The sequence below is a fragment of the Tauraco erythrolophus genome, chromosome 20 (genome assembly GCF_009769465.1).
Source record: "Tauraco erythrolophus isolate bTauEry1 chromosome 20, bTauEry1.pri, whole genome shotgun sequence".
NCBI classification, from domain to species: Eukaryota; Metazoa; Chordata; class Aves; order Musophagiformes; family Musophagidae; genus Tauraco; species Tauraco erythrolophus.
Window position 1 is genome coordinate 4,144,528 of NC_141484.1, and position 26,638 is coordinate 4,171,165.

General features: G+C 39.1%; 2 protein-coding genes across 5 annotated transcripts in view; one reads left to right on the plus strand and one right to left on the minus strand.

Moving 5' to 3' along the window:
- Positions 1–639: 639 nt before the first annotated feature.
- Positions 640–5,311, minus strand: MILR1 (mast cell immunoglobulin like receptor 1). 3 transcript variants are annotated; one of them, XM_086624155.1, is made up of 8 exons: positions 5,269–5,311; positions 5,134–5,178; positions 3,994–4,281; positions 3,376–3,660; positions 2,755–2,868; positions 2,216–2,305; positions 1,031–1,093; positions 640–690 (listed from the first exon to the last, which is right to left on the minus strand). In XM_086624155.1, exons 1-8 carry the CDS (start codon positions 5,300–5,302, stop codon positions 641–643), a joined length of 969 nt encoding a protein of 322 aa, XP_086480281.1. In that variant the 5' UTR covers positions 5,303–5,311; the 3' UTR covers position 640. The 3 variants fall into 3 exon arrangements, with proteins under 3 accessions (XP_086480281.1, XP_086480279.1, XP_086480280.1); XM_086624153.1 differs by having other exon boundaries at positions 640–693; XM_086624154.1 differs by lacking the exon at positions 640–690 and having other exon boundaries at positions 1,011–1,093.
- A 7,802-nt stretch (positions 5,312–13,113) lies between these two features.
- Positions 13,114–26,638, plus strand: part of PECAM1 (platelet and endothelial cell adhesion molecule 1) — a 35,496-nt gene continuing 21,971 nt past the window's right edge. For both annotated transcript variants that reach the window (XM_086623980.1, XM_086623981.1), the window contains exons 1-12: positions 13,114–13,493; positions 14,534–14,686; positions 15,017–15,147; positions 15,288–15,314; positions 17,173–17,466; positions 18,310–18,609; positions 18,696–18,965; positions 19,355–19,615; positions 20,604–20,885; positions 24,486–24,767; positions 25,183–25,290; positions 26,163–26,190. In XM_086623980.1, the coding sequence (XP_086480106.1) occupies positions 15,114–15,147; positions 15,288–15,314; positions 17,173–17,466; positions 18,310–18,609; positions 18,696–18,965; positions 19,355–19,615; positions 20,604–20,885; positions 24,486–24,767; positions 25,183–25,290; positions 26,163–26,190 (1,886 nt within the window). In that variant the 5' untranslated portion in view covers positions 13,114–13,493; positions 14,534–14,686; positions 15,017–15,113. The remainder of the gene's footprint in view (positions 13,494–14,533; positions 14,687–15,016; positions 15,148–15,287; positions 15,315–17,172; positions 17,467–18,309; positions 18,610–18,695; positions 18,966–19,354; positions 19,616–20,603; positions 20,886–24,485; positions 24,768–25,182; positions 25,291–26,162; positions 26,191–26,638) is intronic.

A 26,638-nucleotide genomic window follows, 5' to 3' on the forward strand; every position in this document is an offset into this window, starting at 1 on the left:
TAATGTTGAACTGAGGGAATTGCCACCCTTGCTTCCAGGTAACAGCAGGTACAGAGGCCAACTATGGATCCTCTAGTGCATGCCTAAGAGGGCAATACAGTTGGGATTTTTTTTTTTTTAATACTTGACTAAAGCCTTGTGATTAACTGATGTTTGCATACAATCCAGTTTCTACTTCAGGATAATTGTTAAATGTACAGGAATTTGGGTCTGTGTGAAAGCTTTACATCATTTCTTCTTTTCTGATGCATATAATGCCAGACTATATATTGTGTCCAGCAGGATTTTACCTGACAGTCATTACGTTATTTTGGTTTGGTTTGGGTTTTGTGGTGCTATTTGGGCCATAAGATGCTGTTTATCTAACAGGATTGCTATCAGGGTCTTTGTTAATTCCAAATTTTATCCGCTCTGCTTTTTCTTTTAAGTTGAAGTCCTTAGAGATTATGACTTGGGGATTTTGCTGGCTAGTAGAGAATGAGCTATACAGTCTCTCTACAAAATTATTAGGCCAGGAACCTAGTATCTAAACATCATCTCTTTCTGTGCAGACTTGGTGGTACTTACATCATCTGCAGACTGACAAGATTCTTTAAAAATATGTGATTAAGTTAATCATAAAAGGGATCTTACCTTGTAGTCAGTCTCTGATGAGGACCTCTGAATAGACTGTGGCACATGCTCTCTTCTCTGCTGAAAGCCAGAATCAAAAAATGCATAATTCCTTTTTTTTGGTATGGATACATAATGGAAGAATTAATATATCGTCAGTAACTTGCTCACTAACATAATCTCCTGCTTGGTTTCATAGTGAGGCTGTTGAATTTTGGGGTCATGGGATGGTGATAGGCTTTTTATTTGAAGGGTTTTGTTTGCTTTTTTCCCCTCAAAAAAGTCTTAAAAGTTATTTTAATTTCTCCATAGTAAGTAACCAGATCCAGTATGTAACTGCTGCTATGTAAACCCGGCCTCCCCCCAAAACATATTTGTGCACATCAGATGTTCCAATGTTACAGCTTGAGGTTTTCACCTTTTTCATCTTCTCTTCTAATAACAGAAAAGTTGACGTATTCTTCTTCTGGTTTAACAGGCTCTGGATTAAAGATGATGAACAGCAGTTAGCTCAATTACAAGAGATTGACCTGAATTATTTATTTGTTTAATAATATTAAAACAAAGCAGCAAGATTCTGTATTGAATATGAATCTGCCCTGCTTTCTGTAGCATTCATGGGCCTCACCAGAGCTACTGTGGCTGTCCTTGCAGGCTGTGTAGATAGAATGCTGGTTGGTACCTGGCATGAGCAGCTGCACAGGGCACGGAGCCGACGCAGCAGGGCAGCTGGAGTTCTACCTGCCTACTACATGAACAGGAAGGCAGATTTGTTCATGAGTGTCAGTATTTTCAAGGGAAAAATAAACCCCCAAAACAAACCAACAGCAAAGGTATTATGTTTCCTGTTTCTAAATATCAAAAAGAGAATCATTCTCTCTGAACAAATCTGTACTTGTAGTTTTCTACACTCATAAGGCAAATGTAGAGAACTACAAGATAACAGCATCGTGACTTTCATGTAATGTCTTTGATTGCAGAAAATACACAATAATGTAGTACAATGTCTTAAGGTAGGTCAGCTGTTCTGTTGTCTAGCGTTGTTTTGTAATTTCAGCTTGAACTGACTGAATCTTGTGAAAGTTAGGAAATGTGGACTACAGAACTGTTGTGTACTGAGCAATTTTGAACAGAGCGCAGGAGCTACTGAAGTTTTATTTTGCTACAACTTGCATATAGCCCACTTTTGTCTCTTAGTAAGTGGGCAGTGCACCTCTCATCTACTTGCTGTCTTCTACTTATCTTTTCCTCTGTAATGGCTATTTCAATCCTCACCATGAGTTGCCAAATGCAATTCCAAATTTTATTTCTGTTTACACTAGACTTTTGTATAGAACTTCCGCTCATTTAATCAGTTGAAGTTTTGGCTACATGGCTGACAAGTAGTGCCAAATATGGATCCTGAGGGACTTCAAATAATGTCTCTGCCAGGCATGGTCAGTAGGAGTATTACCTCCCTGAGTGGTAGTAGGTGTTCCCTTCCACTGCTTTTGCAGTACCTGAGGAAATTTGCCCATACTTGCTACAAATAGTGTAATAGCATTCTTCAACCAAACTTGCACAAGTAAGTTTCATGGCTGAATGGGGAATGACATGAACTTACCAATCTCTGTGTATATGACACAGTTTTCAGGGTCTTCTGCATTCACTGTTGAAGTAAGGCCAGTTGAGGACCTAGTAGATCTAAGTTTTTCTGCAAATTGTAGGAAAAAAAACAAACACATGTCTATATACATATATCAGTTTTTCTCAGAGGCAAATAAACAGTTCCATGATATTTTCTGAGTACTTGGAGATCTTAGATATTGTTATTTTCATTATAAAAATTACGAAAGGCATTTTTAATTGAATTTCCTTTCTTTACTAAGAATAATGAGGTCAAACTCCTTCCAACATTTATGTGCATTAAATTAGATGTTGCTTTGCTTCCCACATGCCAGACCTGCCATCTAAAACATAGGTCAGAGGTTTTGCCTTATCAATGTTTTGTTAAGTTGCCTACGCCAGTCAAGATGAGACTCGACAACATCCTAAAATGCCAAGAGCCTAAGTCTACGTGTAACATAATGTTTACACACTAAATTGTATTGACAACATAAACGAGCACTTCTGGAAAATGAAACAGACATTTAAATAACTCACTTGCTTTATACGAAGGAATTATGGAAAATGGAATTGCCAGAGCAAATCCTATGACAACTAGTAGCAAGGTCAGCCCAAGAGAAATTATCGGGAGTTGAGAATGGCTTCTCTCTTCTGCCAAAAAAGAAAACAAAAAGGTGTTTATGCAACGAAATGTTGTTTCATGTTCTAAGTATTTTCTGTAAATGTAAAGACTTAGCATTTCTTTCAGCTTTTGGATTAACTGTGGTTAATGTAACTGCTCAGGAGAGTCCCAACTGCACACTGCCGCAGCAGAAGGAAGGGAGCTGGCTGGTGCCAGTAGCCTCTCTCTTTCATAGGACCAGAGAGAAAAATGAAACTGGACTCTTCCCAGGGTGGACCAGGGATCTCTTCTAAAAGTGAATCTTTTACAGTCATCCTTCACAGTCACTTCAACTTCTACTGCTATCTAGACTGCATGGAATTCTATTTTTTGCATTAATTTTAAAAACTCAAATTATTTTTTTATTGTTGAAAATCATATTTTGAACATTACATTGCAGGAAAAACAATTCTGGCTAAAAACTTGCACTGTTACAACATTCTGAACTTTGTGTGGTCCCTGTTTGTGAACACTGGTACAGTTTCACGCATGCATACCTGCTAATGTAAAGTTGAAACTGTTGCTGTGTTTTGTATTATTGTGAAAGCTATTTTCAGCTCTGCATGTATAGGTTCCAAAGTCACTGGAGGAATTGATAAATAGAATAATCTCAGCTGCTTCCCTCTTCCGCATCTTCACTGGGCGAGAGATGCTTTGTCTTCCTTTGAAGAATATGTAGGTGATAGGAAGAGAGCCGTTCTCAGACAGACAATAGAGAGTCACATTCTGGCCTTTCTTTGCTTGAGAGGTGGATGAGCTCAGCACTGGTTTGGAAATTGGTTCTGTAAAAAGAAAACTGAAGAGACTGCATCACTGAGTACAGGATAAGCTCCAAAGCAAGACTTTGAGTTAAGCAGCAACCCTGGCAAATGAGATGGGTGTCAAGGATGGAGAGCTCAGTGAGCCAGATCAGAATAGCACTGCCAGCTCCTACGGAAGTAATAGCCGTTGGCGGAAAAGTTCAGCTCTGCAATCAAGGCGGGCACACACTGCGGTTCAAAACAGCAGCTGCTGCAGACAAAACTCTGATTCCTGCTGCTGCAGATACATTCCATCAGACACAGCTATATGCCCCTAAAATAAAATGTGCTGAGAAGGTATACAGCAAGACATACCAGCAAGGATGAAGTTGAGACTGTTGCTGTATTTTCCACCGCTGGTTATTTTGTTCTCAGCTTTGCACTTGTATTCACCCAGATCGCTGGCAGAGTTGATAGTCAAGTTAAATAAACCAGGGGTCAAGTCTGTCCTATCTAAAGTGGCTAACTTCTGATTGTGTTTAAACAACGTGTATTTGACAGGTGGAGATCCAGAATCTGAGTGGCAGGAGAGGGTCACCTTCTGGTTCATTGCTACATTCCGAGTCCCCTGAAGAAGTATGAGCCTGGGATTGGACAGCATCTCTGGAAAGAAGAAACTTCTGAGTGAGTTCACTGCACCTATCATCCAAGAAACTCTCACATTTTTCTGAAAATATCTGGAGGACTAGGCTATCCTTATTTCTGTTGAAATAGGGGGTTATATTTTTTTCTGCCTCTGGTAGACGGCACCACAACTTTGTATTTTTCAAAATCAGTATGCAGCTTCAAACACTCAATGAAAAATGCATATCTTCATACAAAAGAGCGTTTATACATACAAAGCCAACAGATGTATCCAGATGAACCAACAAAACCACTTTTGAACTACAGCAGTAATGAAAATAGTAAGTATAAACGATAAATACAAATATTACAGGATGTTAATTGTAGGAGAAAGTAACCCTATATGCTAGTTGAGAGGTAGTATGTGAACCTGAAAATAAAAGCAGTATTTTATTTGTGGCTGTATGTAAACAGGCAGAATCAAACTTGTGTAAGTAGATGAAACTTTTGAATAGTAGCAGCAGGAGCCTTGACAGTCTCTCAAATTAGTTTACTTTTATGAAATTATACAAATAAATTTGTAATAAAACCTTGTAATGTCTTTTCGTAGAAAATGGTAATAAACTAGTCATGACTAAGATATATTATGACACTTCTAGAGGGAAAATTATGTTTTAAGAACTTAAAACAATTTTGACTGTACAAACAAATCAGCAAAGTCAGCAAAGAGAGACTTAACTTCGTCTAGAAACTTGTAAACTGACCCACTGCACAGACGGGCAAAAGATTTAGTTTTATATGAAGGTTTTGGACATTTTTAAAACCCTCCACCATTTTTTTGTTAACGGTCAATTTCAGCATACATACTAAAACCAAAGAAAGAGAACCTACCTTGGTCATTCGCAGTAGTTTTCTGAATCTGCTGAGACATTTGAACTAAGAGAAGAAAAGAAAGCTTTCAGATAGGAAACAATATGTCTTGTTTAGAAAGATTTATAATATGTAAGTAGCATATCCTTGGCTTACGGTAGGAAAACAGCAGAATTGTCAGAAAAAACATTTTCTTGATATTGAGTAAGACAGCTGGTGGAGTTACACTAATGAGGTCTTTTGAGGAGTGGCTCTAGGGGGTGAGGAAGTCCTAAATATGGAAAGAGTGCTGATCTTTACTGATGTTTGTGTAAAGACTTTTGTAATATTCCACTTACATTTAGCCTATGGCAGAAAGAGTGGTGGGCAGAAGAAAAAGCTGTGGAGTGAGGAACAACAGTTTGGGATGTAACTGAATGTTGTTGCATAGAGTTGTTCTAAGATGCAGCTGATGTAATCAGCGGTTTTCCATGAGAGCTGTGTGGCAGAATCATACTGCCAATGCAGGATACAAAACTGAATATAATTTTTCTAACACTGTTCTTGCAAGGAAATGAGATCAATGATTCATATCAAACAGCTACATGTTTACTGGAGATAATGCAAGTGATCGTACAGCTGAGACTAAGGGAGTACATGGTGCTGGGTTTTTTAGCAGTGATATAATTTAAAAAATATTGTCAAAAAAAAGTATAACATCTATAAAAGTTTTAAGATGCTAATAAATATTTTAGGGAAATATTTTGGTGAAACTTCAAATATGAAGCTGTGAGGAACTGAGATCTTGTACCAGAAGGTACAAATCTCATCATGAACTCAAGTTCAATTGCAGAAGCAAATTTGATGACCTAATCAGTAATACAAAGCTACATAATTACAGTTACAGGAAGTAGATATTCGTTACTTGTCATCCTCTGGGCAAAGTAAGTGTGGTCTTCGGTTATAAATGGTCAAAGCCTCCTGATGAACTCTAGACTCTATTGTACGTGAAGTAACTACTTACACAGAGAAGGCCTTAAAAGCGTTGCTGCGATCTTTGTCTTATTTGTCTCCATTTTCTGAAGGCAACAAGACCAGGTCCCAAAGCCTGGGCTGTTGCAGCATTGCGAAGCTTCCTCACAAAATTTTGTGTGCAACTTCCTTCCTCCTTGTTCAGTGGGTTCTTTGGTTTTTTTTTATTATTTGTTTAATTTCCTTTTAGACAACCTCCACTCTCCCCTTGCAAACGTTTTCTTATGTGGAAATGCTGACAACTAACCACAAGACTGGAATTTTTTTTTTTTTTTTTGCAGCTGGCAGGAAGGACGTGTAAAAACGCAGCTGCCACAAGAAGAACGGGGAGTGTTTGTGGGAGCCCGTTTTGTGTCAGTCAGAAAACCACACAAAAAGCCCTTGGCACGCTCGCAGGCGGCTGGCGGAGGCAGAGAGGCGCCCCGAAGCCGGCAGGGAGCGCGGTGCCGCTCGCTCCTGTCAGCAGCGGCGGCGGCCGCCCGCGGCGCTGCGGAGGGCCGTGGCGCGAAGCCGCCGCGCACGCGCACGCCGCCTCCTTCGGTTCCGCCGGCGGTTGCGGTGTTACCGCGGCGCTGCGCCGGTGGCCGCGGGCGGTGAGGGGGCCGGGGCCGCCCTCCGTGCCGCCGGGGCGCGGGCAGGGCGGCCTAGCCCGGAAGGTGAAGGCGGGAAGGGCTGTGCGCAGCGCCGGCGGTCTGTGGAGAGTACGCGGAGCCGTCACGATGCGGTCTGACGCCTGCTCTGTAAAGCCGCTGAGGGGCTGGCTCGCGTTGCTCGCCCGGGACCGGACGGTTTACTTTTTCTAAGCAGCTGATTGATTTGTTTTTTGTTTGTGTGCGTGTGTAATGCCCGCCAGTTATTGTGAGCAGTGGCTGTGTCTGTACCTCTTAAAAACGAGAAGCGCGGCCGTCCCCAGGATGCCACGTGCAGCGGCTGTAGGCGCGGAGCGCGCGGCCGGCTGTGCGCCCTGGTGCCGAGGGAAGGCACGTGCAGGTTCAAAGCGCTGGATTCTGTTTGGGAAGTGAGGAAGGCTCTTCCGGAACGGTTCGTGCCTTTCTTGGCTGGTCCAGACTCTGCCAAGCAATCTGCTTCCCTCGGGCGCGGATCCCGCCGTGCAGGGCATCTGTGTCCTCGATGTTTGTTTGGGGTGTGGTTTTGGTTTGTTTCGTTTTGCTTTAAATTTGGGTTTAGAGACTGAAATAGGAGGGAATATGTTTTCCTTGACACATCCCACTCATCTCTATACACGTAGGATTACGGGAAGAGCTGCGTTTCATTTAACTGTCCAATTCTTGTGTCTAGCTGTTGCATCTGCTCAAATATCTGTTTACTTTTCAACTTTCATATTGCTCTGCAGAGCATTAATAGAGGCACTCCCTATGTAAGAAGAATTTTGAACCACGATGATAGGATTTGGTAGCTGAGGCTGACTGATGAAGTTTGTATAAACGCCAGACTGCAATCGCTAGATTACCTCTAGGGGAGTAATAACATGTACTGGTTAGAAAAAGAGACTTCAGATAAAGTTCATAATGTAAATGATTAAGTTAGGTTGATCTAAAAAACCTTCCAGAAAAATTTACGTGACTGCTCAGTCCTGTAGGGCAAGGAAAGGCTGGATATACTAGAATTTTGTTAAAGCATAGTCCAGTGGACTGTGTGTACCCATGGGAGTTGTGGGTGCAAATGATGTGTTACTATTCCTGAGCACTGCTCTTGGAATAGCGCTTTTATTTTCTGCTGGTTTATGTGAATATAACTGTGATGAGTATTCAACAGATCTGAAGGTGGATGACATCTTTATGGCAGCTTTGTAAAAGGCTTTCAGGCAGTGTTTTTGCCATGTGTGCTGGAATTGTCCAAATTTAAGAGAATAATCTTCATTAAATCCTTCAGTATTACTCTGAGACAAAATTTTACTGTCTTATTTTGCTCTTCAGCAAGGAGAACATTATCCGTATTGTCCTATGCATCCAGTTGACCATATTGTCAATGTGAAACAGGGAAAAAGGAAAAATTAGCCTTTAACATTACCTTTCTGTGAGATTTTGAATACTGACTTTAACTTTGAATACTAACTAGCTCATTACTCTCTTGCAGAGTGTCCTGCATAGCAGTAAACAATGTTTACTTCCATGTTGATTGTTTTTCTGGGAGAGATGGCTGTTGACTTTGGACTAATATGATGTTGATCAGTTCAGCATGTGTACAAAGAATTGTATAGCATTACTAAGATATTGTGTGAAATTGGAGTTCCTTTTTTTATTAGAATTACAAGTTTCCTGCCTGGAATTAATGTGGTTCTACATGTAGGAAGAACCGAACAAATTTAACAAAAAATAATGAACAGAAGTCATCCAGGAAAGCGAGTAAGTTACAAAGTCTGAAAGGGAGATGTGTATCACTTGGTGCTGTGACAATATTCTGCCCCAAGCAAGCAGATGGAGGAGAATAAAAGCTAAACTGAGCTTTTATTCACAAGGTCTGTTCTTTGACTTGAGAATTAAAGTAGTGTGACATAGCATTCTGTAGTAAGGCTGTGAAGGCTTCACACTGTATCTGTCCTATTGTAGGCTTCCAGGGAAATCTGCATATTTCAGCAGAATTACAAAAGTTGTTCCCAGTCCCAGTTTCTTGTCCTGAGAGTTCCCCCATTCTGGAATAGCGTCTGCTACAGTAGATGTCTGCAGAAGGCTTTGCTAGAAATAACCATACACTGACAGTTGGGTCTGGTGATGAATTAAATTAGGCGCTTCTGTTTTGTCTGCAAAAAGGTTTTACTGATATAGACACCTCATCATGGAATACCGCGTTTTTACACTCCTACTCAAAATGGCTGTGGTGGCAAGTCTGCTGTTTATTTTAACTACTTGGTATTTGATTGTGAGAAGATCGTTTTTCTAGAGGACAAGTAAGAGTAGAAGAGGAAAGGATCTCTTCTATATGCGTATTTAAGATATCTTTAAACTTCTTGCAGCAATCCTCAGGTTCTGAATGAGAATTTTATTGGAGTGAATGGTTTTCAATGAACATCAGCAGAGGAAGGAACTTTTGGGTACCCAATTTGATTAACCTAACAGCTCCCAAATTCCCCAAAGATGAAATATTTTAAAATGGTATGATGTCTTCCGTCTGCCACCTCTCCCTCCCAAAAAAGGGAAGAGAAAGAAAAAAATTGACGAAGACACCAAAGACTGGTGTTAGTAATTCATTTCCCTTGGGATAAATTCTGACATGACTGTCTGAAAGGTGCTCCAGACAAATGTGTTCAGAAATTGGTATGAGAAACTACAGTTTGAAAAATACAGAGTATGCTCTTAATCAGCCTTCTTTACAAATTCATAGATGTAATTTTAACTTTCTCTGCTCCCTAATGTGTGACAATTTTTCTTTTTTTTTTTTTTTTTACTTTGGATACTTAACACACTCAATGAAAAAAGGGGAGTGGAGGGGGAGGGGGAGGGAGAAGAAACCTGTCAGGATTATGTCTGTTTCCCAGCCCTTTTCAAACTTCTGTTTGTGTACTCTGAGGAGTATCTGCCCCTTTGTGCATCCTAATCAGAAGTTATCAGTTGCAGCAATGGCTGTGTGTGAACACCTGCTGCGGGTCAGGAAGCAGATAAATTCTTCCTTTCCCTTTGCATAAAGTTTGCTGAAAGATTTTCTGTCAACTTGGATCAGCTTGTTGAGTGATAACCAACTGAATTTTACTTACGAAGCTGATGTGGAATAATGTTTGGAGAATCATCAAGCAATACAAAACCAGTGAGAATGTACAGAGAAGGAAAAATATTTCCAGAATTAATTCCCCCTCCAGCCAGAAGGTTCTGACCTTTTCTGTCCATACTCTGCGATGAATATTGTTGCAGAGCTTGAGGCTGTTTTCCTGCTGCATCCAGAAATGCTGGATGTTAAGCCAAACCAGTGCAAATTCTGGTATGTTGCCAGAAAAGCATGCTGTGATATAGTGACACTGTCTATGATACATGTTTCTAAACTGAGGAACTCGTTAACTCAGTAGAATACAGCAGTTGAAAATGTCCTCAAGGTGTAGAATCAGTCACTTACGTGCACTACAGGAACAGAGAAAGTTTGAGAGGTGGTATCAGATCACGGTTGTAATGTAAACCAACAAATAGATTTCACACTTCTGAAAGAAAGAATTTCTCTCCTTCTATCTGAATGAATTTTTAAGATACATGGAAGTGTGTGCTACATGACATACAAGTCAAGACTTCAGATTCCTAGTTTTCTTTTCAATGTGGCACCATATAGGTAAGGAAGTGTGTAAAGCCAAATAGTAAAAATTAGCTTCTGTTGTATTCAGATGAAAATTTTCTATGTGAAAGCCTCAGTGATATTCTCTCATTATCAGCTTCCTGGTTCCTTCAGTTACTTTTCCAGATTTAATTTATATTGCCGTTTGGAGGAGGTGTCGGGTATCAGTAATCAGGTTTAGTTGTGAAAGAGAGAAGGGAGGGAACCACAGTGTGCTTCGCTGCGGTGGTCACCTCCCAGTAGATGGTGCCATTGTGAAATGCAATTTATTCTGAGAAGCACAAACTTTCAGCCATCTGGAGTTTCTGTAAATTACAGAACTTCTAGAATTCAGAAAAAAAAAGTTAATTGCTTTAATGTTCTTAGGAAATACTCAAATCCAGGTATAAAGTTAATTTTTTATTCTTCTCCGGGGAGGTATAAAGAGACAGTTTTAAAATAAAGACAAATGATGCAAATGTCTCACATTCAAGAGAAGAAAATATACCCCAAAAAGATATGTAGAACAAACTCAGTTCATTCCCAGTTCCCTATGGATTTGTCTAGACTTATGAAAACAGCCACATTTGTTATAATTCTGTTACCTATGTGTATACTGAAACAGGAAGTGATAATTAAGTAATATAGTTCACAGTTGTAAGGAACCAAAATGATTAAATATTATGTGCATCAGGGTTTGGGGGATTAGAAATCAGAGCTGCCTTTCTGTTCATGATTTAGTTACTGGAGAGCTTGCGTTGACTTCAGTATAGAAGGAAACATCTCTGAATTTTTACAAATTTAAAAATAAAATTTAGAAAATCTCAGACATTTGTAGATACTCCTCTATAGCAATTAACTGTTTTTAAAATCAGTGAAATTATACTGGAAATTATGTGGGGTCTCCGTTATCAAGGGCAAGATTTGATGACCCTAGGATGTTAAGAGAAAGGTTTTGTCGGTAAATCAGTGAGAACTTGAAGGCAATGCATGTAGAGACTTCACCTTTTCTGAAAAAAGCGAAACTCCCATCAGGAACTTGGCATTTGAGACGAGGAGACAAAGTTTGGGGGCCCCAGAAGATTTGCTAGAATCAGCATGTGCTCCGTGAGGAAGTGAGATGTCAGTCCTAAAGATTGGCACTGGGGTGTGCTGGTTACTGTCATGCCAGCCGGCTGGAGAGCAAATGTAAACTAACAGCTGAAACTGGTGTGAACTCCTAGCTTCCTTTCCTATCAGAAGGGACTGCCTGAAAACATTGTGTTTGTAGAAGGAAAAAATTTGAAAATCTTGTTCACCGTTTTGCCCTCAGGAAAATAGGCTTTTCCTCTGATTTTGGGCAAAGCTCTGCTCAGAAGACAGAGCTGATGGGTTTTACGCAATGTCAGATGTAAGCAAGCAGCAGGGGACCCAGCCAGCAGAAACAGGGGTGGTGAATTCCTGAGCACAGCTTTAGTGTTTAAGGGTCTGATTCCTTGGGCAGTAGATTAAATGCAATGATTCCCACAGGTTTCAGATGGCGTTGCGTCACGTTAAAGATGACTATTCTGTCTTCTTCAGAAGGCACGTTGCGTTTTTAAGGTCCATCCTACTTTTCCCACACATAATAGGGACTGAATAGAGTTCCTTGTATGATGTATATTAGAATGACTTTGATCTTATATATTCCAGAAGAACCTATCTTGAAAGATTACAATGCTGTTGGGAAAATATGCAGGTGTATTACTGCACAGCTTCTTTTAAGTTTAAATTCTTTAAGTCAATCTGATTTCCAGTTTAACAATGAAAGATGGTCTCAAGCCATTCTTTGGAGTTTGAAAGGCTTTTCTCCCGAGTTTAGTGATATTTTGGCTTAAATTGCTGCAGTTGAATATGCTTCTTGGATTTTGGTCAGTACCAGCTAGATTTTCCTCTCCAGGGCAATGTTGAGGGCTTATCAAGAATATGATAGTCTAGTCAGCCAGTGAGATCTTATGGAACATCCTTCACTTGGGATTGACATCTCACAACAGCCTTGGGTTTTGGCATCATTAAACCTTACTCCTGATCTAGTTCATTGTAAAAGCTGGCCTTTCCACCTGAGTCTGAAACTAGACTGGTTCTGAACTGAGCCATATTGGCTGACTCTGAAGGATATTGGCCCACACTCACTTTGTCTTTCCCACTCTGTGGCTGAGAGGAGAGCCTTTGTCCTCTCTGTGGGAAAGACTGGTGTGGGTTTTGCTGGGCTTTGTATGTCCTGCTGAATTCTTTTATAGGGAAAGGGGGCAGGGGGAAATTTCCTTCCTTCCTAGTTTTTGTTATCAATAGCAAAAGTTGATCTACCTTTGTTCTCCCCCTTCCCTGTATCCTTCTCCTCTTTTCCTTGACCTGGCTCTGGAGACCATTGTTGTCAGTCAGCCAAACCATCAGTCTTTTGGTGGTGGTGTACTTCAAACAGACTGGGTTAAGCAGAACAAATACTGTTGCTAGTTAACCAGCTTACTTCTTAGGCATTAGCTGCTGTGACTGTCGTGCCATTCTGTACTCCCTCCCTGCAAAGCAGCTAGGCAGGTGCTTGTTCATATTGCTGATAGAGTGTTAAACCGAGGAGTTTTTCCCTCCTGTTTCCTTTTGCAAAACATCATGCTTATGTGTGTAATACAAGCATTAAAGTACACTTACAGCTTTAAACTGTTGTTTTTTTTGTTTTTTTTTTTTTTTTAATACAGGTTTCATTGACCCCAGGAGAAAAAAAAAAGGGATCTCATATAAACAATGAAGCTTTTGAGAACTGTATGTCTCATTTATAGACCTCTCTGCATGTATTTAGTATTGTTTTAAGCAGTGCTTTAACAAACCTGGAAAATGTTGCTGGAAGTAAAGGAAAGCATTGACTCTGCCACAAAGGACAGAAACTATGAGATTGAGTTGAGCACTTGATTTTCAAGAGTAAATAAATCACTCTTAAGGAGTTCTGGGACACACAACTTGAGAAGCACCTTTTGAAGAGCATGATTTCAACAGGCTTTATCAAGTCTATAGACTGAGTCAGTGTTAGGGCTTAAGTTGGAATGACTTCTGACTTAAAAGTGGACTGATAAACTGCGAAAGGAATATCCTGAAACAACTGAAAGGTACAGAACATTTAATTTCTAAACATTACAGAATAATTTTTTTTTTCTGGAAGAAATGAAATTGGTATTTAAATCTGCCACTTCTACAGTGTCAGATTATTTAAGATTAAAAGCACGTTCAAACAAAAAAGGATAGTTCCAAAGCAGGGAAAGTAGAAGAGGAGAGATAGGGACAGGACAGTATTACAGTAATCCTCTTGCTTTCCTTGTTCTGCTCGTCTCTCCCATCCCCTCCCCGTTCGAATGTCAAGAAACTGATCATGGAAATGAGATTTTGGGTAACCATTGCATTTTACTTTTTTTTACAACTAGTCTTCTTCAGAACAACTCCACCTAAATCAAAGCTGATGGCTACTGATTTACTTGTGTTTAGGCTTTCTTCAGGCTTTTTACTTTCTTTAGGCTTTCATCCATTATGAGAAAAAACCTTCCATTTTGTTAAAGGAAGTTGAGTAATTCAGGTGTTCTGAATTTTACATTTTCTTTTTACATTTTACAGTTTCTTACTGTATCTCAGGCACACATTTATACCAGTGGAAACTGAGGTCAAAATGCTGAAGTAGAATGTTTTGCAACTTTTTCTCCTTCTCTGACCACATTTGCTCAATTTCTGCTTTCAGTGTTTTGGATGCAGAATTAATCATCCCTGATTTCAGGCTGGCTGTCATATTGTCAGGCTCCTTATACCATTGCAAAAAATTAAACAATGCAGAAAAGGTCAGCAGATCTCTCAGGGATGCCTGAAATCAAAGTGTCAAGCTACTAGCAATTTAATTCTTGCTCCAGAGTATTCTCTATTTCAGATTGTGCCAGTGCTGCTTCAGACTTCTGCAGAGAAATGAAACTCCAACCGGTTCTTTTCGTGTGGGGTTTAAGGTTTATGATTGTGTATGTTTTGCACTGCATAGAATAAAATCTTGTGCGGTTCTATGTTTTTGATATATGATGGTAGTGTGAGAGGTCCACTTGTCAATATTCTAGTCTAACAAAACAGTAGCTATGGTTTCTGAGACAATTTTAATTTATTGTGTACCCTACAGTGAAGCTGTTCTTTGCCACAGCAAAGATGAGAGACTGGAAATGGAGGTGAAGGGGAAAAATGAATAATTATACACGTGTTCTCCGAAAGAGTTCTCCATGTCAGGATGAAGGGAACTATTTGCTCAAGGATCTGCTGAAGTCAAATAGCAAAGGTAATTTGTGTTCCTAAATGGTTAATCATGGCTTAAAAATACCCGTATTGACAGGAACGGCAGGATAAATGTCATTGGAACTTTTTGTTTTTTTAATACACCTTAAGAAATAAAACAAAGCAAATACATTTGGTGGCGCCCTCAGGAAAAGTCTAGTCACTTCCTGAACAGTAATCTGCCTGTGAGCAGCAGATAGATTCTCATTGTTTGCCATTTCCAGTTTCCAGTAATGGGAATGATTACTTGATGTAGCCAGTTTCTGTTGAAGATCTGGGAAAACTTACAAATTTTAATGGCAAAGTTTTATCTGTTTTCATAAAACAACAACAGAAAAAAAACATAACCTGCTTTTGGTACCTGGAGGCATCACCTCTGATGATGAATATTGGTTTGTTTTGGAATTAAGTGTCTGTTCTTCAGCAACGAGATGTATCTTGCTCTTCTGGTGATTTTCTTGCAGTGTAAGTTTGATAACTAAATATCTGGGTGGGTATGTGTGTTTCTGGTTTGTTTGGGGTTTGTTGGAGTTTTTCACTGTTTCCAATTACTGTCTCTCAATCTGTAAGCTTTGAAAATAATACTTCTTTTCACTTTTTTCCAGATTCAGAACTTTACACTCAGGAGAGAGGTAGGTAACGATAGGGGGTTTTACATACAAATTTAAACTAAGTAATTGAACTAATTCCTCAGTTGTTGGTGTACGTCCATAACAGAGTTTATCTGGATTTGCTGTGCTATAGCTCAGTACGAAATTTGGCTGTAGGGGGCGGGGGGGGAAAAAGATACCACTTACTTGTTGGTGTTTCTTGGTGTAGTGTTTAAATGAGAGATGTGCTGCTTGTACTTTCATAAATGTTTTGGTGAAATCTTTCCTAGAGCAATTTGCTTTACGGAGGCATACAAACGAATAGATGCGAGAGGAAATTTAATTACTAGCATTTTGTTTAAAAAACCATCTCATGCCCACAAGCAAGGAGGTAGGATGAAATGGTAGAATATAAGTTAAGGGCACTCTCTGTTGCTCTTTTTCTTGCAAAAGAAAAGGTCATGTCTGAGCAGAGTACAGAACTTGTTTTCTGAAAGGAACACGTTTACTTTTTACGTTATCATCCTGCTGACTTCCAGCACGTACGCTCTGCATACTTCCTTTTCCCATCACTAGGGAGAAATGTTTGCCTCTTGTTGTCATGTAGGCTATTCGCATGCAAAAAAACTTACAATTTTTGTGTTGGTTTTAGGCCCAAAATTCTTTCTAGCAAGGACAATCTGTAAATAGCTGGTAAGTGCACATGGCAAGAGACTTCTTTAGATGCAGCATTTCCTGTTCTAGTAGCAAATTTCTAATATAAATCTTATTCAAAATGGGCATACCTAAAAGCTGTAAGTTCTAAAGGAAGGGAAAGTGAATGACCTCATAAATCTTTCCCTATACTTGTTTATCTAGCTGTGTGAATAAAAATATTAAATATACCAGGATTCTAATAATTATAAAATTTTAAACTACAAATTATTTGTCATTGCTGTGATTATAAACACAGAAGCACTATATATATATATAAATATAAAAAAATGCTATTATGAACTTTATTTCTTAGAGTGCTTACCAATTTTTCACTTTTTTTAAACAGGAATATTGTATTCAGTGTATTTTTTCAGGGACTAACATTTCTAAATTAATTGAAAGCATTGCTTCTGCATATGATTCTGCATTTGAATTAATCAGAGGTTGATTGCTAAGGATTCTGGAGAGTACGATTGCTGCACTGCCGACAATGTAAAGTTAGGCATGTACATGTTTGCTTGCAGAACTTGAACTCCAGTATATTCTGTTTCCCTCTAGTTACAGTAAACTAGAGATTTAAGATTATCCCAAGCTTGCGAGTTACATGTTTAAAGGGGAATTTGCTCAATGACATAACCCTAACCTTACTTTCAGATAAAAACTACTGGGATAACTCCAGGGATTTCTGCTAATTAGGGATGAATTGACTTGGGATTTAATGCAACTCTAAGCAGGGTTTTACTGTCATTTTTCAGTTTATTCAGACAAGTATAAATACCAAATTTTGTTCACCTCTCAGATTTCTTGCCAATTAGAGCTGAATACTACAGACCATGAAAAATAAGGAAAACCAACAAGTATCTGCAAACCTATTCCAGTGTCCTCTGTGCCTCCTAGGGAATTTACTAGATTTGGCCACGAGCATAGCCAAATCAAGGATTCTCTCAGTCCCCTGAGGCAAAGACTGAGCAGATGGATGGTGTGTGCTGTGACAATTGGTCGTTGCCTCTAGTATATCCGTGCAGTGGAAGGTAAAGCTGCTACCACTGTCAACATCTGTGGGATGTGACCACAGAAATGATAACACCTGCTGCTAGGATACAGTGAATTAATTGTTGTGATTAAAATGTAGCAGCTTGAGGTAACAGTATTATGTCAGACTGATTAAAAATCAATATAACTCTTTTTTATTTTTTCCATCAAGTTTTTACTTTCAACACAGTTGAAATCAAGGTTCAGCCATCTGCCAAAGTAAAGAATGGAGCGCCTGTGTCAATTGTCTGCCACGCCGATATTAGCAAAAGTACTGATTTCCAGCTGAAGCTGAATTTTACAATTTTCAAGGATGGCAAGGTTGTGTTCATGACTGTATCGGATACAGGAGATGCACAATATGAAATATCTATGGCTAGATCTTCAGATACAGGAGACTATGAATGTACTGTGCAAGCAGGCAGAAAGACAAAATCCAGTAACTCCGTACACGTCTGGGTGACAGGTGAGTATTCCTTCAAACATGGCAGTTTTCTAAGATACAAAAAGAGAACAACCTTCCAGGAGAAGTAATAATAGTCAGTGCTAAGCAGGATAATTTGCAAAGTGTTTTTTATCCGTAGACATTATAGCACTTCACTGGAGTCAGGAATACAATCTGAGCCTCCCGTGCCACCATCCCCTCTGTCCTTGTGTTATTTGTGAAAGCTTGTGCCTGTAGATCACAAAATATTGGGGGTTGAGTAGATTACTGGAAAAGCTGGAAATCAGGTATGGAGAGTCTCACCTTGTGACAGCCTTTGCCAAAGCCAGGATCAGCTGTGGACTACTTTTGTGGACAATATTATATCAGTCTTGTTCTGTCATCTCTTACGAGAACAGAGGCCATCTCCATCTATACTCTTTCTAGCTGTGTGTTCTTGACTGCAAGTGACATTTTTCCCCTTGGAAGAGCAAATTGGGAAGAACTAGTTCAGCATTAAATAGGTACAGAGTTGTTCAGGGCCTGTAATTTTTCTTCAGAGGCCTGCACCTCGAGGTGTAGAGGTTGGGAAGGCATTTAGTTTCTTTTGTTCGTTTCTGAGTGGTAATAGGAAACACTGAGGAGGAATCAATCTTACCTTCAAAACAGCAAGTTTCATACTTCACACATTGCATTAAGATTGTAATAGCCTCTGGAGGGACATTTTGTTCTTCTTGAAGGTGCCTTGGCACGCACCCATGCATCAAAGGAACGGTCTTCAAAAGCTCAGTTCTTGCAAATTATTTGCATCTGTTCATTAGCATATATGATGACCATAGCCATCAGGGAGACTATTCTATTTCTTTTCTTGTTGTCTGTTCTAAGGAATGACGAAGCCAATCCTGACTTCTGAGAAAAGAGAAGTTTTAGAGGGTGAAGTTGTGAAATTACGTTGTGAGCTGCCAGAAGAAGCACCTCCTTTACATTTCTTTTTCCGGAAGATAAAGATGAATTCAACACCTAAAGAAAAAGATGTGTATGAGCCATACAAAAATTTTTCTGTAGTGGAATTTTCTGTTGAAGAGGACGATAATATTTTACAATTCGATTGCTTTGGTAAGAGAACAGTAAAATCAGAATTTGAAATCTCAGAACACAGCAACAAAACACTTGTAACAGTCAGGGGTAAGTTGCTTAGCTTTTCTTTTTACATTTATTTTCTTGCTATAGTTAAAAAGTTGGGTCATGAGTTCATGTGTATTTTCTTGCAGAACCATTTATAAAGCCTACTCTGAATGCCAAGCCCTCAAGTAATATTACAGAAGGAGACAGAATACAGTTTGAATGCTCAACTGTGGTAGCCCAGATGCGTGACATTGAAATCATACTCCAGAAAAACAAAACAATACTGAAGAGTGTACAAGATGAGAAACTTTTGGAATACTCTGCAGTAGCTACTCTAGAGGACAGTGGCGAATACCTATGTAAGGTGGAGCAAGGGAGAGCATCTAAATCCACCAAACTGAATGTTGTTGTGTCAGGTAACATCTCTGTTCATCTTAGATTTTACTCAATGGATTAATATTTAAATTTAAATTTGATAGAACTCAAGGTCCAGTGTAACCTCCAGATCCAAGTGTAAATTTTCCCTAAGTTAAAGGCTATTTATATTTAGATTTCAGTTTCTGATTTGTGTCTGCCAGTACTTTCCAACTAAAATAATACTTTCAAATAACGCATGTGAAGAGTGGTTTAAGTGATTGCTAAATTTCTGTTTTCTCTGAAAATATTATTATATTAAAATAACATGATTGGGTTTTTTCCCTGATTGTAAACTTTCAGTATGTCTGTCATTCTATATACTTTGAGTTAGGTAGGTGTATGCTTTCAGGCTCAATTTGAAGGTATTAATTCTCTTTTTGTCTTGCAGAGTTATTCCCCAAGCCAATATTGGCTGCTTCTATGAGTAAACTGGATGAAAATAAAGAATTAACTTTGAGTTGCAGCATTAGTGGTTTTCGGAAAGCTAACTTCTCTATATTACGGAAAAAATCAAATGGAGACATCTGGTTGAAAAATTCTAGAAACTTAACAATGAGAGTTAACGTAAATGATACTGGATACTATATCTGTAAAGCTGAAGTAAAAGGAATAGTCAAGGAAAGCAAACCTGTAAGGATAAACGTTTATGGTGAGTTGATACAGAGGCTTTGAACCCAATTGTGGAGGGAAGAAATCAAAACCATAAGCTTATAAGTAAGCATATCTGTTTACAGAATCAGTCTCTAGTCCATGAACTAGCAGGGTGCCCATTAGTTCTTGCAATATTAATTGCTGTGAGATGTGCTTGTCATCTTCAGCTACAGAGGATTTGGCCTATTTTGGTCTAATCAAGTCAGACTTTTCCAGGGCTGGCCCGAGGAGAAGGGAGTTAACGTGTCTTCCTTCTGTTCCCTTGATTCTGGTAGGTGCCGGATAAATTCTCATTCATTACCATTTGCAGGAGATGGGAATGTTCTGCAAACCTTTGACTCATCTGTTTTGTCTGAAACTTTGTCAGTGTCTGCCTTGAATCCCTCTCCCCAGGCAGAAAGCCATGGGAGCCAGAGGTCATCTGGATAGCTCTTCTCCAGAAAAGCCAAGTTTTTTGCTATCAGTACAACCCCCCCACCAGCGCGCTAATTATAAACACCCCAGTTTCCTTCCCTCTCATGGAACAAGCACAGTTAGTTCTCAGGTTTGTAACGGGGGATTGACTGGGTTGTGACTCACTGTGCTGCAGAAACAGAGGTCCCTGATGATGTGCTGTAGGATCCACCTCAGGTAATACATGCAATGGTACTTGCATATATTTTTGTTCTACAGACTTACTCCTTGGGTCAGAGCTGGTTCTGGAGTTTGGATGATCCACAGCTGTGTCACTGATTCTTTTTTTTTGTTTTCCTTTACATTCTCCTTGTGTGCTATTTTATTCTAAGTCACGCATGTTCTACTGTCTATGTTTTGTTTTGTTAAGTCGCCCTGCTTCCATTCTGTCAATGAAAAAGAGCTTCCCAATATAGGCTCTGTATGCAAACAAGCATATTGTATATTTATATGTTTTGTATAAAATAATATAGTATCTTTTGGCCTTATGCGGTGTAATTTGCAACATTTTTTTCCTTTATTCCCCTTTTTAGCTCCAGTCTCCAAGCCAACTCTTTCCGTTGTCGGTGGTTTACCGGAGGTGGTGTTAGGGAAGCCTCTACAGTTAATCTGTCGTTCAGTGATGGGAACACCACCAATAACATTCACATTCTACAAAGGAACTGAAGTTAAGAAAACAGTAATTAATGACACATATGCTACGTTTTTGGATGAAAATGTTAAACAAAATGACAAAAGAGGATACAAATGTGATGCTAGAAATAATCACTCCAGTGGTGCGAAAGCCAGCAATATTCTAAACGTTACAGTAATAAGTAAGTCTGTTTAATTCTTCTTCTTGTCTAATGTCATATTTTGACTTTTGAAACTGTAGCAGCAAATGATAGACTAAGCAAAACAGATGTGAAATGTTTACAAATTTTTGCTCACTTGAATTAAAAATAGTTGGAGGTCTGTATCACAGACTGTCACCAAAGTAAAAATCCTGATAGTAATCCAAATCAAGTTAACTACAATTGAGTTTATTTTAATGCTAAAACCAGATCTGACTTGAAATCTTATAGAAACTGTTTTAGCAAAATTAATGGTTAAACATTTCAGGATCAGATCAATTTTCTTCATATTTCATTTCATGGAATTGGATTAAATGTATACATAATGATATTGGAGTTAGTCTGTGATTTTGCTCACTAAAATAATTGAGGAAGCTAGATTCCTGGTAAAAGATGTAAATCCACACTTTCAATGAATCCCTCTAAATAGTGCTATTATTAGTTGCAATTTTCAGAGGCACTGAGCCTATGTTCAACACCAGAAGCTACCGTTGCTAAGTAGCTCTGAAATACAGTCTATGATTACGCCTTATTGGCAGCTAGGAGTTACAGTATATGAGCGAAGTCTCTGATCTACAAATATACGTGAAGCAGAAAAGGAAAATTCCTCTGCCATGAGGGAAGTTGGTACTTGAAGCTTTAAAAAGATGATGAATTGGAAGTTCACAGAAGAAAGCATGACATCGAATGTACACTGGGAATCTTAGCATACTCCAAGAAAGGCAATGCAAGTAGAAGAGCTGTGATTTGCAGGTGTGCTATTGGCAGATATGAAGAGAAACCAAAGCAAATAATAATTCTGTAGTAGACCACGTTAAGAGCAGTGTCAGACTGATAACACAACATGTATGTGTGGTTTCCCCTGTCATTATGTGTGTGAGAGCGTCTTGTCTTGGTAGGATTTTTTTAACCAGTATGCTATGTTCCGGTAGATTTGTTTGGTGCACTCAGAGCAGATGGTAGTGAGGTTTCCCGTGACAGTTCCTGGTTTAGATCCTAGTGGTTCAAAGGTTTGGCTCAAGAAAATTCTGTCACTGATTTAGGTACGTTCTGTCCCCATCACAAGCAATTCCTGTCTGCCCAAAGAACTTATTTGTTAACAATAGATTTTGCTATGGGGCTTAAGGAAGTTTCTTAGATATCCTGTACCCAAGATACGGATTGGACCTTGAATTTAATTTGAAAATCTAAGATAAACAATTGTAGAGAACAGTGTCTGTTTGAGGAGGCGTACTGAAGCCTTCTGCACTAGATGAAGGTCCCTAAAAATTGCAGGCTTTGTGTTGACAGATACTGTCTTGTCGGGCTTCATCTTTGATAGCAAATGGGGTAAGCAGAAATAATAGTTTCCTACCCAAATGGAAATAAAGCATTGATTGTGCTGCAGCTCCTGGAGGACTCGAGAATATCTCAATCTATAGAAAGAACCAACTAATCGTAGGTATTGACCTTTTATTAAAGGAAATAATAATTTGCCTGTAACATCTTCACAATGTTTGTCTGCTCAGTAGTGTCACTGCCACCTTACTTGGTTCAGAGTTGGTCAGTTTCATCGGTCGGATGTTGCCAAAAATTTGACTATTTTATTAGTAGTATGGCAATATGTGGTGCAAGATAAGTAGAGCTGTGTATCCTATGCATGTTGTTGACACCTATGTCAATGTCGTTTGACCAGATAGTAACTGCATACTGCTCTTGGAAAAAAACAGAGTTCTTTGGAACTGTAAGGAGGGAATTGGTGATGGAGGATCCCTTGTAGAGCCATTTTTACCCATATGCTCGGTTCCTTGCTTGAATGTATCAGCAGTACTTTAGATTTACCTAACCTGATTACAGCAACCTAGTCCAGGACCAAAGATTTCTTGACCTATTGAAAAGAAGAGAGAATCTCTCTCTACCAAGGAATTTTCAGTTTTGTATCCTGACTTGAACTGAAATTGTGTTGGTTTTGATGAGATAAACATGCAGTTAATAGACTGGTTTCTCTCTGAGCTTTGGCATTGAGCTGTGTATGACTAGAACAGATAGATCCAGAGTTGTTGCATTTCTCCTGAGTCAGTTGGATTATTGTACAGTGGAAGGATGTGCTCTCCACTCTCTGAGCATCCGAACAACTCTCTTAATACAGTGTTTGCGTTTGCCTAGGCTGTAGAGGTAGGACTGCACCCTAAGTTCATCAGTTCTGCCAGGATATGCTTTGCTAATGCTAGAGAGAGACTGAATGATAAAACTCTGCAAGGATTTATCCAGTGAGACTTAAAGTCAAGGTAATTTGAAATGACGCGTAACAAATAGACAAATACAAAGCTTTATCTTAGTCCGTTAACAAGCGAATATTGTTTTGCTGGAACCAGTGTATCCCAGCTGTTAGAGCAGTGGTTCAGGATATATGGTGACATTGTTAGGAAGTTCTGAATAGAAAGTCACATTTTGGAGCCTGGTGAGCCGGTGTTCTGCCATCCACCGCTCCTGAGGTGGCAGCTTCGAATTCTCTGGATTCTGTCCTTGCAGTCGGTAGCAGAGCTGAAAAAAGGTATAAGTTTTATACAGCAATCCTCTTTACCATGGTGTCGGTTGTAGTAACCCATGTCTTACACCTAAATCTGCTTTCTGCTTCCTACCTAATACAAGTACAGTTTTCATGACTAGCATCTTTTCATATCAGCTTTGATTTCCTCCTGTGTCTGTACCAGTGTTGCCTTAATGACTCCTTCCTTACATCTGCCCTGTCTTATCCATGACCCTGCCCAAACACATTTATGATATTTCCAGAGAAATTTTGTTGAGTGATTTAAGCAAAACAGATGCTTCATATCCCAAACATTGTGTGAAGCTACTAGCATTCTACATGCGTTGCATTACAGAATGTACATACATTTTTTTCCCCATGTAATTTTAAGTGCTGATGCTCATCTGCTCCTACACTAGCTCTGTATATGCTAATGTACTCAATTTGTAAAACAACAAACTTAAAAACTATATTTTGGTTATGCATATTCTTGCAACTTGTTCAAATGCAAGCTAACTTCTCTCATTGTGTTTGCTGTCTTCTGTGACCATGAGAATTTGGGACTTGCTTATGCCTTTGAAGAATTTGATCCATGATCTGCTGATATTCACTACTATATATTAAATGTTACAAGAAAGAGATAATAGTTAGCATAAACCAGCATAACGCTACATAATTCTGAAAGCATAGCTACATAAATTGAACTATAATTATTTACACTATTGAACTGCTGAGCGTATTATTTCTGAAAATTTATTAATTTGTAGAATGGGGCCTGAGGGCCATCCAAAGGAGTTTAAGAAAAGAGGACTGACTTCTCTGGAATGGATATAGTTTCTTTCTGTGTCTGCTTTGTTTCTTTATAGTGCCCTCTCTATTTCTGGGTGTATAAGAATATTTACTAGAGGATGCTGTCTGTTAAAGACTGTTCAGAAAGATTAATACTGTGCATTCAGTCTCTGCGTAACTAAGTAAAATGTCATTACAGCAAGTATTTCTACAATACAATATTTTATCATTGAAGTTATTTCTAATAGTGTTAATAGTTGTTTTCTTTGTGCCTTCCTTCGTAGTACCAATCAGGGATGCCAGCTTAGGCAGTATTCCGTATGGAGAAGTGGAAGAAGGCAGTGAGACTGCTTTTCTCTGCTCTGTGAAAGAAGGATCTTGGCCAATTCACTTCAGGATTTTTAGAAAAACTGATCGTGAAGTTCTTCTTTTTGAAGAAAGTCAAAATGCAGACAGAATCATATGGCGCAAGGAAACAATGAACAGGCAGGACACGGGGACATACTACTGCGTGGCTTCTAATCGAGCTAATGTGGATGTGAAAAGCCATCCCATAACCATCAGTGGTAAGCTCACTTTTATGATAAGCTGCACGCTATGTCAGCATGACAGGTGAGGTCATGTTATTTGGTATGTTATGAAGTGTAACTCCCATACTTGTTCTTGTTCCACCACTGTCAGAAGTTAAATAGAGAGATCCATGTATAAACAGGGATCGTCTAACTTACATGTAAACCTTTAAGGGATGCTCAAAAGCCAAAGGAGCCAGATGCAAGCTGACAGCAACCCGCTGTTGTATGGAGTTTTCAGTCACAAGTGAGAGGCTCACTAGTGAACTCTGCATGCGAGTCTCCTTAAAGTTCTTCTCCAGTGTGTAAGAAGGCCAGTTTGTAGTGAAATGAAAGCTCAGGAACTGCAGGAGTTGGTAATGATGACCTGTCACTGTACATACTCTCTTAAACGTGTCTTTCTTATTTCCAGTCATCTTAGCGGCTTGGCAGAAAGGAGTCATCGCTGCGTTTGTCCTAGTTCTTATCGCAGGAGCAGTGACTCTCATTTTATGGTGGTTTTTGTGTAAGAAGAAAAAGGGTAATGAATGATTCCCTTCTGTTTCTTTGGTGACTAATGCATTACAGTTAAAAACTCACTTTTGTTTCAGAAGCAAAGGCTTGTGGAGGCGAGGCTTCAGATGACTAAATTTGAAAAACCTAAAAATCTGCTTAAAAATGTCGGATGGCCCAAATTAAGCTGCAAGTGTGCTGGAGCTTTCCAAGTATATTGGGCAAAATGCGAGCAGCTAACTAATGGTGCTGGGAAGGCACCAGTGAAGCAAAGATTATTGGAGATAGGCCAGAATTGCACTGTTCTGATGCAGTCTGGAATTCAGTCCTGTGCAATGTAGAGGCAGATAGGACCTTTGGATTTTTTTTGTTCCCTTATAAAGCTAGGACAGTTTGATTTGGGATCCCAACTTGGGTGTAACTGAAGTACTTCTCTAGTCCTCATGAAACAAATTTAAGATTATTAGGTCGTGGGTTTGTTGCACTTTTTTTTTTTTCTCTCCACACTGTAATACGATTTCAGTTAAGGATTTGTCTTTTATCATTAAGGTATTCTTTCAGATCCTGTTCTTTCAGAAAATAAGTAAATTTGGTTAAACGAAAATCCTGTGATATGCAGTAGACTGCAAAATACTTGGGAAATTTTGAATTATCTGCATGTCTCAGACTAAATCAGCCAGGCTAGTCTGGGGTTTGGGATCTTGGGTTCTCTGTGAAAGAGATATTTAAGGGACCTGGGTGATAAACAGGATGTAAGACACTAGGTAATTAATTTTGTGATAGCCAGGAGAAATTATTCTGACTTGGGTAGATAATCACTATATTTTTGGTTTGATTTGTACTTTCAATTCTTTTACTTGTGCAATCTATTAATAGATGTTTTTATTTTTCCCTGTCAAGCTAAAGGACCATCCATGGAGATGTCTGGGTAAGATGGCTTGCTTTATGGTAATGGTGAAGTATTTCTGTTTAAAGGGCTGGAGACCTTCTATCATATGAGTATAGTTTATTATAGCACACACCTGCAGACAATAGATGGTTGTGTTTCACATACCACCTGCTAACACAACAACAGGATGAGGAAATACTCTAAAAATAGAAAAAATAGGCCAGCTAAGAGAAATAGAAGAATGTCTGGCCTACATTTGAATGCGTTTAGATACGGACTTAAAAATACAGAGGTCTTAAAGAAGGGTAATGCAAGAGGGAACATTTTTGGCCTTAAAGTCTGCTTGTGCTTCTCTTAAAGACAAAGACAAAATTTTTATTAGCTTCAATAGTTAAGAATGTGTGGTAGTCAGCATGGGCAATGACTGAACTTTGCAAATCATCGTGATGTTGCTTTTATTGACGGTTTTTGCATAATTACGTCAACT